Here is an 11,806-nt window from a genome sequence, read left to right as displayed (position 1 = left end):
CATACAGACTTATTGTCTTGTTGCAGTATTGATTGATATGGGGCTGATGGGTCAAAAAAAGAGATGGGGAAGCTGAGGCATCCATCCTCAAGGACAGGGGACAGTCCTGCAGCGTGGTGGCTTGGAAGAGGGGATCAGACAGAGGTGGAATGGGAACCTTAGTGCAGACCTGTGTGCCCTCCAGAAGAACATCACAATACTAATAGTGGAGCCTTGTAGATGAGCAGTGGAGTGTGTTTGTTGTTTTTAAGTCAGGTGCTGAGAGGAAATAAATGAAGACCCAAAGCTGAAGTGTCACAGAATCTACAGTGTTTCCTGGTTTTATTACTAGTCTTCTATTTATTTCCTGTTCAAAGAGGTTGCCAAAAGTTTTCCTGTTGCTGTCATGCTAGCTCCTTTCTTTACTCTGGCATATCACCTGAAGACATTTTCTGTGCTGTTTGCCTTAAGGTGGTTTTGTAGGAGACTGTCTTTAACTTGATGAGATCATAATCTAAGTAATGAAGGCAGATAGTCAAACCAACAAGGAAAATGTTGGAGAGGCTGTATCATAGCTAAGCTCTTTCCTGAGATTGTCTTGTTTTTTCCTCCAAGATTTTCTGGGATGAGCAGAGGCAAACAGCATGCAGTTCTCAGCATGGATGGCAGCCTGGAGAGTGACAGTGGTGTAATGAGGTTGACCAGTTTAGCCCCTCTTGATTTCCTCTAATTATTAGCACTGGACTTCCCTTTTGGACTCAGCAAATACTCCTATGTCTGATGAAGATATTAAATAGTACTGGTTCCAGTACACAACTTTGAGGAACATTGCTCATTGCTGGTTTGGACACAGCCATTGACTGTAGCTCTTCCAATGTGGCCATCCAGCCAATTCCTTGTTCATCCAATGGTCCACTCATCCATTAGCTGAGAATGCTATAAGGGACCATGTTAAAGGCCTTACAGAAGTCTAGTATAGTATGAGTATGGTGCATTACTATCTGTGCCACACCAATTATAGTGTGTGCTACATTGGTACCAGTGTGTAGAGTATGCTATATTGGTACTAGTGTTAGTAATGCCAGTCATGTTTGCATATGGCATATTGATAAAGTATCTGCTATGGTATATGAGATAGTCTGGCTTGTTTTGTCTGTCACACATGCCTCTGGTCAAGGAGAGCCCACAGGGGAGTCCCCAGATCTTGGTTTGGGATTCCACATGTGCTGCAGATGTGAGATGATGCTACTCTTGTCTAAAAGAGGTGTTACAGGAGCTGTGCTTAGGGAGGTGTCTTTTCCCAGTTGTCTTTTTTTTTTTTTTTTTTTTTTAAGGGAAGTCTTAAAGGTAGAATTGAACTTTTAACTCTGGAGAAAAAGATTTGTCCTTTTGCTGAGGTTCTCTGGGTGATTTGGTGTCCTGAGCTGAGGCTTGTAGGTGCTAAGCTGCTGATGGGTGAGGAAGGCAGCATTTGTCCTCACACCGCACACAGCAGAGCAGATATATGGTATGAAATTCAATTAGCAGCTTAAAAATACATTGCTTGGGTTCTGGTATCAGGAAAAACCCTAGCTACATCCTAAAGGCCCTCCTTATCCATACAGGACACCTGAAGCTGTAGGAGACACTTGGCAACATGCTGAGAAGATGCTCTGAAAGCTTTAAAGGTACTATATAATCAAACTTGATCTGCTTATTAGTTTCCCCCTTTTTCCCCTGCTCTGAATCCATACTGGGAATCACCAGGGAGAGATATCTTTTTATTATCATTCTTTTATTTTCCTGTTGCTTTTCTGTTGCATATACAGTACTTAAAAATGAGATCACCTTCACGTCAGGCATGTACCATGTTTATTAACAGCAAAAAAAGTATTATCTAGGCTTCACTCAAGACCGATTTACAGGATAAATAATTGTTTCAAATTACTTTAAAAAAACCCAACCAAACAACAACCCCCCAAAGAATAAATTAATAACTTAAGTGATTAGCTGTCCACAGTGATTTGAAAACTTAATAACCATTCAAACAGTGACACCACAAGAAGACACATACTGTACAGTTTGCCACAGATTACTCTTGTCCTTCCTTCTACAAATGGAAATCAAAAAATTAAAAATACTCCTCTTTAAGAACAGTCATAGGCTTTGAAACACACAAAACATCCCTGCGAATCGGCTGCTGATGCAACAGCTTCACAGCCAGGGCTCCAACCCCTCCTCGCAGCAGGTTAAGAAACAAATGGAGAAAACTACCCTAATCCGACTGGGTCTGTTCCCACACAATGATGGCAAAGTCACGTTGACTTTGCCAAGGGCTGGGTTGAGTGGGATGTAACTACTCTAAAGGTTTGGTCCTAACCCTACGGGATTCATCGACAGGCTCCCCGTGGAGCCCAGGGTCCTGCTCCCTTCCCCTCTCTGCAGTGTGGCTCAGCCACCACGTCCATACTGCTCTCAACAAACCCGTGGTATTTCCAGGGTAAATATGGCAGCAGAACACTGAAAACTGTGCAAATGACATTTCCCCCACCCCCCTCACTCAGAAGAAAATCCTGCCAAGTTTTTTTTCACCTTGGTAGTTAAGGATGAAGGGGTTTTTAATGAGTTTTGCAGAGCGGGATGTGTTGGTGTCGTGTATGATGCTGGGCATGACAACCGGTTAGCACCACCTGCTGCCAAGCCATTGCCTGCAGACTCAAAACAGCTCTTTGCATTATTAGATGTCAATTAATTACACCTCATGACACATCTGTGAGGTGGGGAAATAAGTACTAAAAACCTTCATTTTACAAGCCGGAGAAAAAAGCAGGATACAGAGTTCACATGAACCCTCTCGTCCCACATGAGGATACAGTGTGGTGTCACCCAGAGAATGACAATAAAAATGATGGTTTCTTATCTCCTGGTCTGGGGGCAAACCTCTCCCATATGGTCAACCCACTGGCCCACAAATGAACCCGTTACATGTTAGCAATGGGCTGCATCAAAAATTAAGAGCCTGCTGATTGGGAGCAAGCCTGTTGAGAAGCTTTTTGAGCTAAAGAGATGGAGCCATGCGCCCCAGCTTCTGTTTCAGATATTACTGGCTGGTGTTAAAACTTGAACACCACGTGCCAGGACCAGCTGGCCGTGGGCTGGAAGGGGACAGCTGTATTGTGACACCTTGCTACATATCAACTTTTCTCAAGAGAAGACACTAAATCAGCAACCTGATCGACAGTACAACACTAGGAGTCGTGAACAAGGAGATAAAATTGTGACTACAAGGATGAGACACCAAGGACAGGCTGATAGAGGGATGAACTGCTCCAGACCAAGGAGGAATCGTGAACAAAAAGTGCACATCTTGACCTGCAAGAGCCTCATTAACAGCTGCAAGATCATTATGTACATGTGGGAAGGCTGGGCAGAGAAGAGAGGCACTCAGACTCATCAGAGGCCCTAAACTGGCTTATTGGCTCTTGTGATTTGATGCTGAACTGGTCCCTCTGATTTTTTTGATGGTTCTTTGACAGCCATGTGTGTTCTCTGGCTGGTGCCAAAGTTAGGCTTTGCTCTTCCTCCTTCCTGTAGAACTTGGGCTTCTTCATACTCACAGTTCTGCTGCATCCATCTCACCTAGACAGCATCCCTCCAATGGCACACGCACTGTGGGTGTCAGCTTTTACATGGAATGGAACTTTTACATCACCAGGTGGGAGAACACCAACACAATGCAAGCACAACTTGAGAAAACCACCCTTTTACTTGCCTCCTGGGCCAGAAAGTTCAGAAAACACCTGGGAACTATTTTAACAACTTCCATAAGACCTGGACGTGGCTGTACCCCCCTTCCCACCCAAGGAGCCAGGATCATTGGATAGCCAAAACAAGCCAACACTTGCTGGTATGCCAGGGTGTGGAGATGGCATGGGTTTGCTGAGAGGTCTGGATCTAGCCTGACAAATTTACAGGTTCAAGCTGTCTCACAGTTGCTAGAACTGCCTGTCCATGTCCTGGATGACTTGTTCTGGGCCATCCAGCCCTTTCCCAGGTGCAAGGGATGGCCCAGTGTGGATTAGGTCTTCTTACTGGGGAGTATGGCCTTAGGGGTTGAGCTGTGTGCCTTGCCACTTGGCTTCATGGCCAGAGAAGTGTTTTGGATGTTACAGGGCTCCAAGCAACCCCCTGGGCCCCCTCCCTCACATGGAGGGGTCTCCACTCAACCCCAGCAGCACATGGTCTCAGTGTGGAAGAGATGCTCCAAGCAGGGTCAGCTGTGGGGTTCACCTAGACTGATCTTGAAAAACTTCAGGGATGAAGATGGCATCTCCAGGGAGAACCCTGTGAAACCGTGGCACTGCTGCCCCAGGAACAGCTCATGGGACCCTCAGCAAGGTGTCTCTCAGGATGTCCTGGTCCCCACACATTTCTTGTAGGGTTTCTCCTGCCCAGCTCAGAGCTGGGTAAAGGGCCCAAGCATTCCTGAATGCCAGAGCACAGGCATCACGTTGTCAGGCAGGATGACCCCCTTGAGAGTGAAGTGCCTGAGAGTGGTGGAAGCTCCTGTCCCACCAGCTTCTACTGAGCATTTCACAACCCACAAATCTCTGCACATCTGACCCAAAAACACAGGCCAAAGGAGCACACGGTGAGGACCAAGACCCAAACCTTACTGGCAAACTCCCCTGCCTTCTCTCGTCCCAACCTCATGTTCTCTCATATCTCACCCTTGCCAGTGGCTGGTGGCCCAGAGTTCAAATCCATTCCAGTTAGCTCCTAGACAAGCCAAGCCTTTCCTATCTTTTGGTTCTGATTCTGCATTTGGCCCTCTTTGCCAGACTCTCAGCTTTGCCCTGGCACTCTCTGCGCTCACACATTATTCTCTTTCACCAGCTTGAGACTAAGCCTAAGCCTGGCATCTATTTAGAGCTGGAAATGTATTTCCCACTGAACACTCAAATGCCAGTTCAGAGCAAATCAGCTCCAAGGCAGCTCACACATCTCACCAGGCAGAGGAATGATGAGCAGCATTTGCATACTCACAGCAAGGGATACACACTCTTGGAGACTTTTGCCTTTAAAACCACCTGCTTAGTCATTTTCAAGCTTGGGGAAAGCTTTGAGCCATGGACCCAGTGCTTCATAAAACTAAATATTGAGGTCATGGTGTTTGTCCCACAGACAACCCCTCTCCATGAGCACACACACATGCAAGCACATCCCTTTTCTAAATCAAACCACAGAGCTGTAGAGCAGGCTCTGACGTGAAGGCTCAAGCCAGTTTAATTTCAATTAAAATGAATAATTTGCAATGTTCTCAGTTTCCTTAAATACCTATTTCTAACAAAGGGGCCTGTCATACTTGAGAATCCAAGTATAAAGTGGATGTGATAAACTCAATGCCTTCAGGACAAAGTTCTTGGCGGTCTGTGTAATTAAAGCAGCTGCTTTTCAATATGGTTTAAGACTAAATACTGCACAAACATTAATCACCAGGGACTGCTGTAATCAGCTTGGCAATCGTCATGGGTGACTATTTCCACTGAAGCCACTGATTACTTAATGCTTTCAGGAGGGGTTGATACAGTCATGTCTATATGGCACAGAGTCTGTGGCCCTCTGCTTAGTTTGGTGGTGCTGTTTGCTTGGTGCTTTGCAGGGCAAAAGGTAGAGGAATGTATCTTTTTCAGTGAAAACACAGACTTCACTGCAAAGCAGAGAGGGGCCAGCAACCAGCAGTTGTTAAGTAGCTGCTTTTGGGCCATTTTGGTCCTTGGTCTGCCAAATGCAATGAACCAGTTACTAGGGATGCTCATGAGAGGAAATTATCAAAACACAGGGTCTGAGCCTGGGAAAAGAGCTATCCCGTGCCAGTGGTTGCCCCATGAACAAAGACATTTGTGAAACATGGAGAAAAAGGTCAAGTTTCTCCAGTACCACAAAAGGCTTTTCCAGTCCTAATTAACCCCTTGGATTAAATGTGGGAGTGGGCACTGGAGGCACCTAGTCCCAGTGCAGAAGCACAGGGCACCCACTCATCAACTTGCACTCAAACCCAATGTGTTCTCTCTTAAGCCACTTAAACTAACAGCTTTGAAGAAGAAATGGGAAAAATCAGCTTCCCAGAAGAGTGACATTCTTTTTGGTGGGGATGGGGAGCTCTCTCCCAGATGGGTGAATGCACACTTCAGTGGGCTCTGGATCAGGCCCAATGTTTAGTCTCCCCTGAGATGCAGAGATGAAAGGGGCAATAGAAATACAAAGTACTGCATTCTAGTCTTCATTTTGTCAACTCACCAGGCAAGTGTGCAAGCCTCCAGCAGGAGGCAATGGCCCTTGCAGGGTATAACACCCCCCGTGACCTTTAGAAAGCATCTGACTCTGCTAAATTTTCCCCTTTGGGGCTTTGAGGTTTCTTCCCTTCTAGTAATTATAATTATTAACATAAACATTAGGGTATTTGCTTCCTTGTTTCTATAAACGTCCAACACTTCAATGTCTCAACAGGGTTATCAGAGCTTTTCATTAGCATCCTTCCCTTTCATGGCATGCAAGAAGAAAACACAAAATGGTGCTGAAAGTTCAAGAATTATTTTACCAGCACACAGCCCTTAAGGGACTGGAATCCTATCCCCATGTGGGTCACGTCTGGCCCTTTCCAAGCTCAGACCAAGATTAAGCAAATGTGTTAATGCTAAAGCATTAATAATCAATACAGCTTGGTGATGTTGGTGGAACACAGAGCCCACGGTGCTGGGAGGGGTTCAGCTCGCAGAAAGAATAGCTCCAGCTCTTTAATAAATATTATTACCTAATCTTTCTGATGTCTCCTTGATTTGGCTCTTGGTTTGCGGTCAGCCTGTTTATTCGTGTCAGCGCTTGCTGTCTGGCAATCAGGCTGCTCCATGGCAATCATTAGTCCTTCCTGTTTTCATGAGATCATGAATTATTATCTCTGCATTAAACTGTCTCATCCTTCTCTTCTCTCTGTGCTCAGCATCTGCCTGGCGAGCAATCCCAAAGCCTGGATGTGTTAAGGATGCTGGCAAGGGACTACAGCAGACTCCCACCCATAATTAGAGCCTAGGGCCATTAATGTCAGCAAGCCCCAGTGTTGTGTTGAAGAAACATTGCTGAAGATGAGGGGAAAACAGTTCAGCCTTTTGCACCCTCCACAAACCAACCACAATGCTACGTTAAAGCTCCTACTGAAACACCCTGCCCTGACTCTCCTGACCAACCTCTTCCCAAGCCTATGACCTCACCATCAACCAACATTTCAATTATTCTTCTTCTTTCTTCCAAGAAACATTCCACCGAACCTCCTCACCCAGGACCAATCTCTGCAGTACACCATCTGCCTTCTCCCAGTCCTCACAGCAGCCTCCCACTCCCTTCTTGTCACTCATCCTTATGCCAGTCCACACACAGGGTCTTCAGAGCCTCCCTGCCCCCTCATACTCAACCACAGGGCTTCTCACAATGTCCATGATGTAGGACTCTCACTCTATGGGCTTCTTCTGGTGCCACAAAAGGCAAACTGTGGTTTTTAGGGTCAGATTCACAGGAATTGGTTTCGGATAGGCAGTGGGTCAGTGCTTAAATTCTACCTTCCAAAGCCAATCCCTCCAGCCCCTTCCAAAACCATTCTCTCCAGCCCGTTCACTCTGAGAGTTAATGCAGAATACAAACAGAAGAACCCAAACAAACTCATGAGAGCATATGCTGACATGTATGTGTGTATACGATGGGGCAAGTCCTGGAGTTCTAAGTCAGCTCAATGGGATGGTGGGGATAGTGTGTCAAGCTCCTGAAGGTTATCAACCCCAACCAAAACCTTGGGGGCTGTCCAGCCAAGAGGAGAACAGCCCTCAGAGGTTTTGAACATATTATTTACAAGAGACAGGACAACAAAAGTGATTTCAAAAGCAATGGTCCTTGCTCAGTTTTGGGACTGGGAGGAAGCAGAGAAGAGGACAACGATAAGGAGTGGAGAATCAGAGCTGGGCAATGATATCCTTTGGGAGATGCTGCAAACCTGCGTGGCATGGTTTAGGGTACGATATGGAAGAAGACGGGGAGAGATGATGCAGTGTTAGAATATACAAGGTGGCTTTAATAGCTGTAAGGAAAAGATGAGTAGGGTGAAACCTGGTATTGCTAAGTCAAAGTTCCTGGACAGTGCATCCAGCAGCTAAAGCACAAACCTATCCACCAAACATAGTTGGTCTTTATCACTGGCAAACAGTATCCGCCAAGTCTTCCCCTGAAATTAAGTTTTGTTTTGTTTTAAGAGAAAAAAACAAACCAATGACACCCCCTCCCCTTCACAGAGAAGTCTTAGAAATCCAGCCCAAGTGGGTCTGGCACCCCAGCAGCTGGGGAAAACCAACAGGACATTTTCCTGTTTTGCTGCCTGCCGCAGGCACTACTGCTTCATGCTCTTGGCAGGCTCCGAGGACTGCCGCACATCAGTCCACTCCTGCATGGTGCTCTGCAGCGCCTGTGTCTTCTCCTTGTCCACTTGCACGTAATCAACCTTCTCATCTGAGGCGACCGACGAGGTGGAGGGCTGTGGGGAGGAGAAACAGGGCACCGTCTGGTCACTCATCAGCTCCCTGCTCTTCCCTCTCACTCCTTCCTGCAGCAGGTGCCACAAGCCCACCAGCACCATTCCTGCTTTCCTGAAGACCTCACAGCTCGTCACCCTCCCTCGAACCTCCCAAAGACATGAGGATGAAGGATTTCAATCTGCTCTGCCTCTTGCTGGCATGAGACTGCAGTGCAATGGGAGGGTAGAAACAGCATGTGGGTCTCTACCTTCTCACAAACTTTGGGACATGAATGTTTGGTTGCAATTGTGTTCTGTAACTGCTGACTTTTTGAGTTCAGCCTTGCATTTTGCTCGTTTTCCTGTAAAGAACTTCAGAACTCTTAGAGATACACATAGAAATGCCAGCTCTATACCTTTTAGCTGTGCTGACTCTACCCACCTATAGCACTAGCTCATTTTCATCCCCAAACAACAGATATGTTTGCAGGGTCTCCCAAGAGATGTGTTGAGAACAAGGAGATACTTTTTACCATAACTCCTGGAGTCTTGAAGCTTTTTCTGACTTTACAAGCATTTCACAGGACCTCCATCTCCTTGTAACTGGAGCCAGATCATGCTTTTTAGTGGTCTAAAATCACTTTTCCAGAATGGAATATAATTTAAATGGGTGATACTTGCAGAAATATTGCTGGGCAGAAAGAAACCATCAAGGGACAACTGTCAAATAATAAAAGGACCTAACCAGTGGGATGCTTTGCCTGGGAAACAAGGTGATGTTTGAGAAAGTGAGGCCAACTCACAAATGGTTGCCATGAATGTTTATACAACCCTAGTCCTTCACCGTTCAGGTGCAAAATCCAAGTCTGATCTTGGAGGAGCTGTTGTTTTGAAGGAGGAAAAAACTAATTCTGATACATCTTGGGATACCTCCTGACAGCTTTTCAATGTATAGTCTCCAGCTGAGTTTGTGGTCTCATTAGCATCCCTGAACCCTGCACATCCATGCTTCTGCTTTGCACTGCCAGCAAAGCTGCAGACATGCAAGAGAGACTGAGTTTGACCTAGAGCAAATATAGCAGTGGGTCACAGAATGGTTTCGGTTGGAAGGGACCTTAAAGATCATCTCATTTCAACCATGCCATGGGCAGAAACACTTTCCACTAGACCAGGTTGCTCTAAGCCCCATCCAACCTGGCCTTGAAGACTTCCAGGGATGTGGCAACCAAAGCTTCTTCGAGCAGTCTGTTCAAGTGCCTCACTACTGACAGAGTAAATAATTTCTTTCTAATATCTAATCTAAACCTGCTCTCTGACAGTGGGAAGCCATTACCTCTTTAGTGTCACTGTATACCCTTGTCAAAAGTCTCTCTCCACCTCTCCTGTAGCCCCTTTAGGCACTGGAAAATGGTTCAAGGTCTCCTTGGAGCCTTTTCTTCTCCAGGTTGAACAATCCCACCTCTCTCAGCCTGCCTCCATTGTAGAGGTGCTCCAGCCCTCTGAGCATCAGAGATTCCCGAGACCACAGTCTGGGCTTTGTACCATGCTGTTGCCAATGTGCATAGAACCCCTTAAAAATGCATCACTTTTAATCAGAAGTTTAAAAAATCCCCCATACCTTCCTGTGTGGCCCTGGTGAGCTTGGCTGGAAGTCCAGGGCCAGGTAATCCACACTCCCCGAACTCTTTTTAGGCGCTGGGCTGTTGGTACCACTAGGAACAGGAGAAGCAGAAATGGGGTTTTGCTAATGCAGGGAAGAGACAGGAGAGATAATGAGGATTAAAGTGGGAAGGAAGAAAGAAAAAAGGAAATTAACACAAATCCAGAAATGAAACATGTTGGAGACACCTTTAAAAGAGCCTGGTTATTTGCTCACCTGCCTCTGGGACAAGGATGTGCAAGAACTGCTGGGATACTATAAATGCTGTATATTGTGCTAACAAATATTTCAAGTCTCATGCTCTTGATTTCACGTATCAGAGCAGCTCTGCTGCCTTTGTGCTGATTTTATTCACATGCCTGACAGCAGACGTGAGCTTTAACATGTCCCTAGAACCACACCTCAGCAAGGCCAGGCCAGCTCTGGGATCTTTGCTAATCACAACCATGCTGCACAGAGCACAGATTTCCTCTACCCCATTAGTTACATAGCCTCAAAAATATGCTTCAAGTCAGTAGCTTCACCAAAGCAGACCAAATCCCCTCCCTGTAAGCAGTGCCACACCCTGCTTCTGCTCTGATAGCCCCTGCTCCCACAGAAAGATGATGTCAGCAGCTATTAGGGGAAAAAAATTCAAAAAATCAACCTTAATTAGGAAAATACACCCTGACAGTCTGTATAAATTTTTAAATCCCTCTTAATTCCTGGCAAAGTGAGTGATACATGTTTCTGCCCTCATACACATTTAAAACTCCAATGAGACACGCTGTTTTCAGAAGGAAACACCCTGTTTTGTGCATTGAGGGATGCACATAAGGATGTACTCCACACTGTGCTATCTGAGCACTTCCCTGTCACGAGCTAGGAATGCATCTGCAGAGCTGGGGAGATTGTATGTCCTGCCAGAACCATCTATCTTAGCTGTGGGCCCTTACCATGGCCACGTAGTTCTCCTCGCTCTCTCCCGAGTCAGTGCTGGTGATGCTCTGGGAGGAGACAGGGCGACAGTACTGCAGAGAGCCGGCGTTGAAGGTCTGCCTGCAAGCACAGGGGTGAGGTGTTACTGAGGGCTGCGGGTCCTGCTTGTCCTTTGCCATGGAGGTGGGAGAGGGCAGCTCCTGATGCCTGCAACCATCATCGTGACCCAGTCTGGGCATGAGGAAGAGCTGGTGGCATTGAGGTTCTCCAGCCTGCCCTTTCCATTGGTTGGAAATCCTTGGGTTTGGTCTTCTCAATTTTTTCTTTCTAGAATTTTTTAGTTAACACCTTGCTTTCTATGTACTTATAACTCTCCTGCTCTCATCTACACAAATCAGATTCCACTAACTCCATCTCTCAGGAAACATTTAATTGTGGAGGATGGAGGGGCAGCCTTGGTGAAGCCTCTCACCTCCAGCCCCACCACAGCAACAGGATTTGTTTACCATACAGGCCCTATCCAAATTTTTTGCAGGAAAATAAATCCTCTGAGGAATTGTCTTTCTTTCAATTGGCCAAATCTAATTATACCAAACAAAATAATGAAATCAGCTTCTGGCATTAAAGCACGTGTCTCAAAAAGCTATTTGTTGCCTTTCAGTAAAGCAGGGTCATATGATTAGCTGATAGGGGAAAAATCCATTAGCTTCTCCAGG

The 11,806-nt window shown here is 46.1% G+C and overlaps 1 protein-coding gene across 2 annotated transcripts in view; it reads right to left on the bottom strand.

Annotated features, from left to right (window-relative positions):
• Window positions 1–8,341: 8,341 nt before the first annotated feature.
• The window catches only part of GAB2 (GRB2 associated binding protein 2), an 87,038-nt gene continuing 83,573 nt past the window's right edge, over window positions 8,342–11,806 (bottom strand). For both annotated transcript variants that reach the window (XM_054269884.1, XM_054269885.1), the window contains exons 8-10: window positions 11,108–11,210; window positions 10,131–10,256; window positions 8,342–8,533 (exon numbers count right to left, since the gene is read on the bottom strand). In XM_054269884.1, coding sequence (XP_054125859.1) covers window positions 8,390–8,533; window positions 10,131–10,256; window positions 11,108–11,210 — 373 coding nt within the window. In that variant the 3' untranslated portion in view covers window positions 8,342–8,389. The remainder of the gene's footprint in view (window positions 8,534–10,130; window positions 10,257–11,107; window positions 11,211–11,806) is intronic.

This window comes from Melozone crissalis, unplaced genomic scaffold (assembly GCF_028551555.1).
Source record: "Melozone crissalis strain CALT ecotype California unplaced genomic scaffold, PUWL_Pcris_2 ptg000008l_1, whole genome shotgun sequence".
Lineage (NCBI taxonomy): Eukaryota > Metazoa > Chordata > Aves > Passeriformes > Passerellidae > Melozone > Melozone crissalis.
This window is presented reverse-complemented; position numbering and strand designations above follow the sequence as displayed.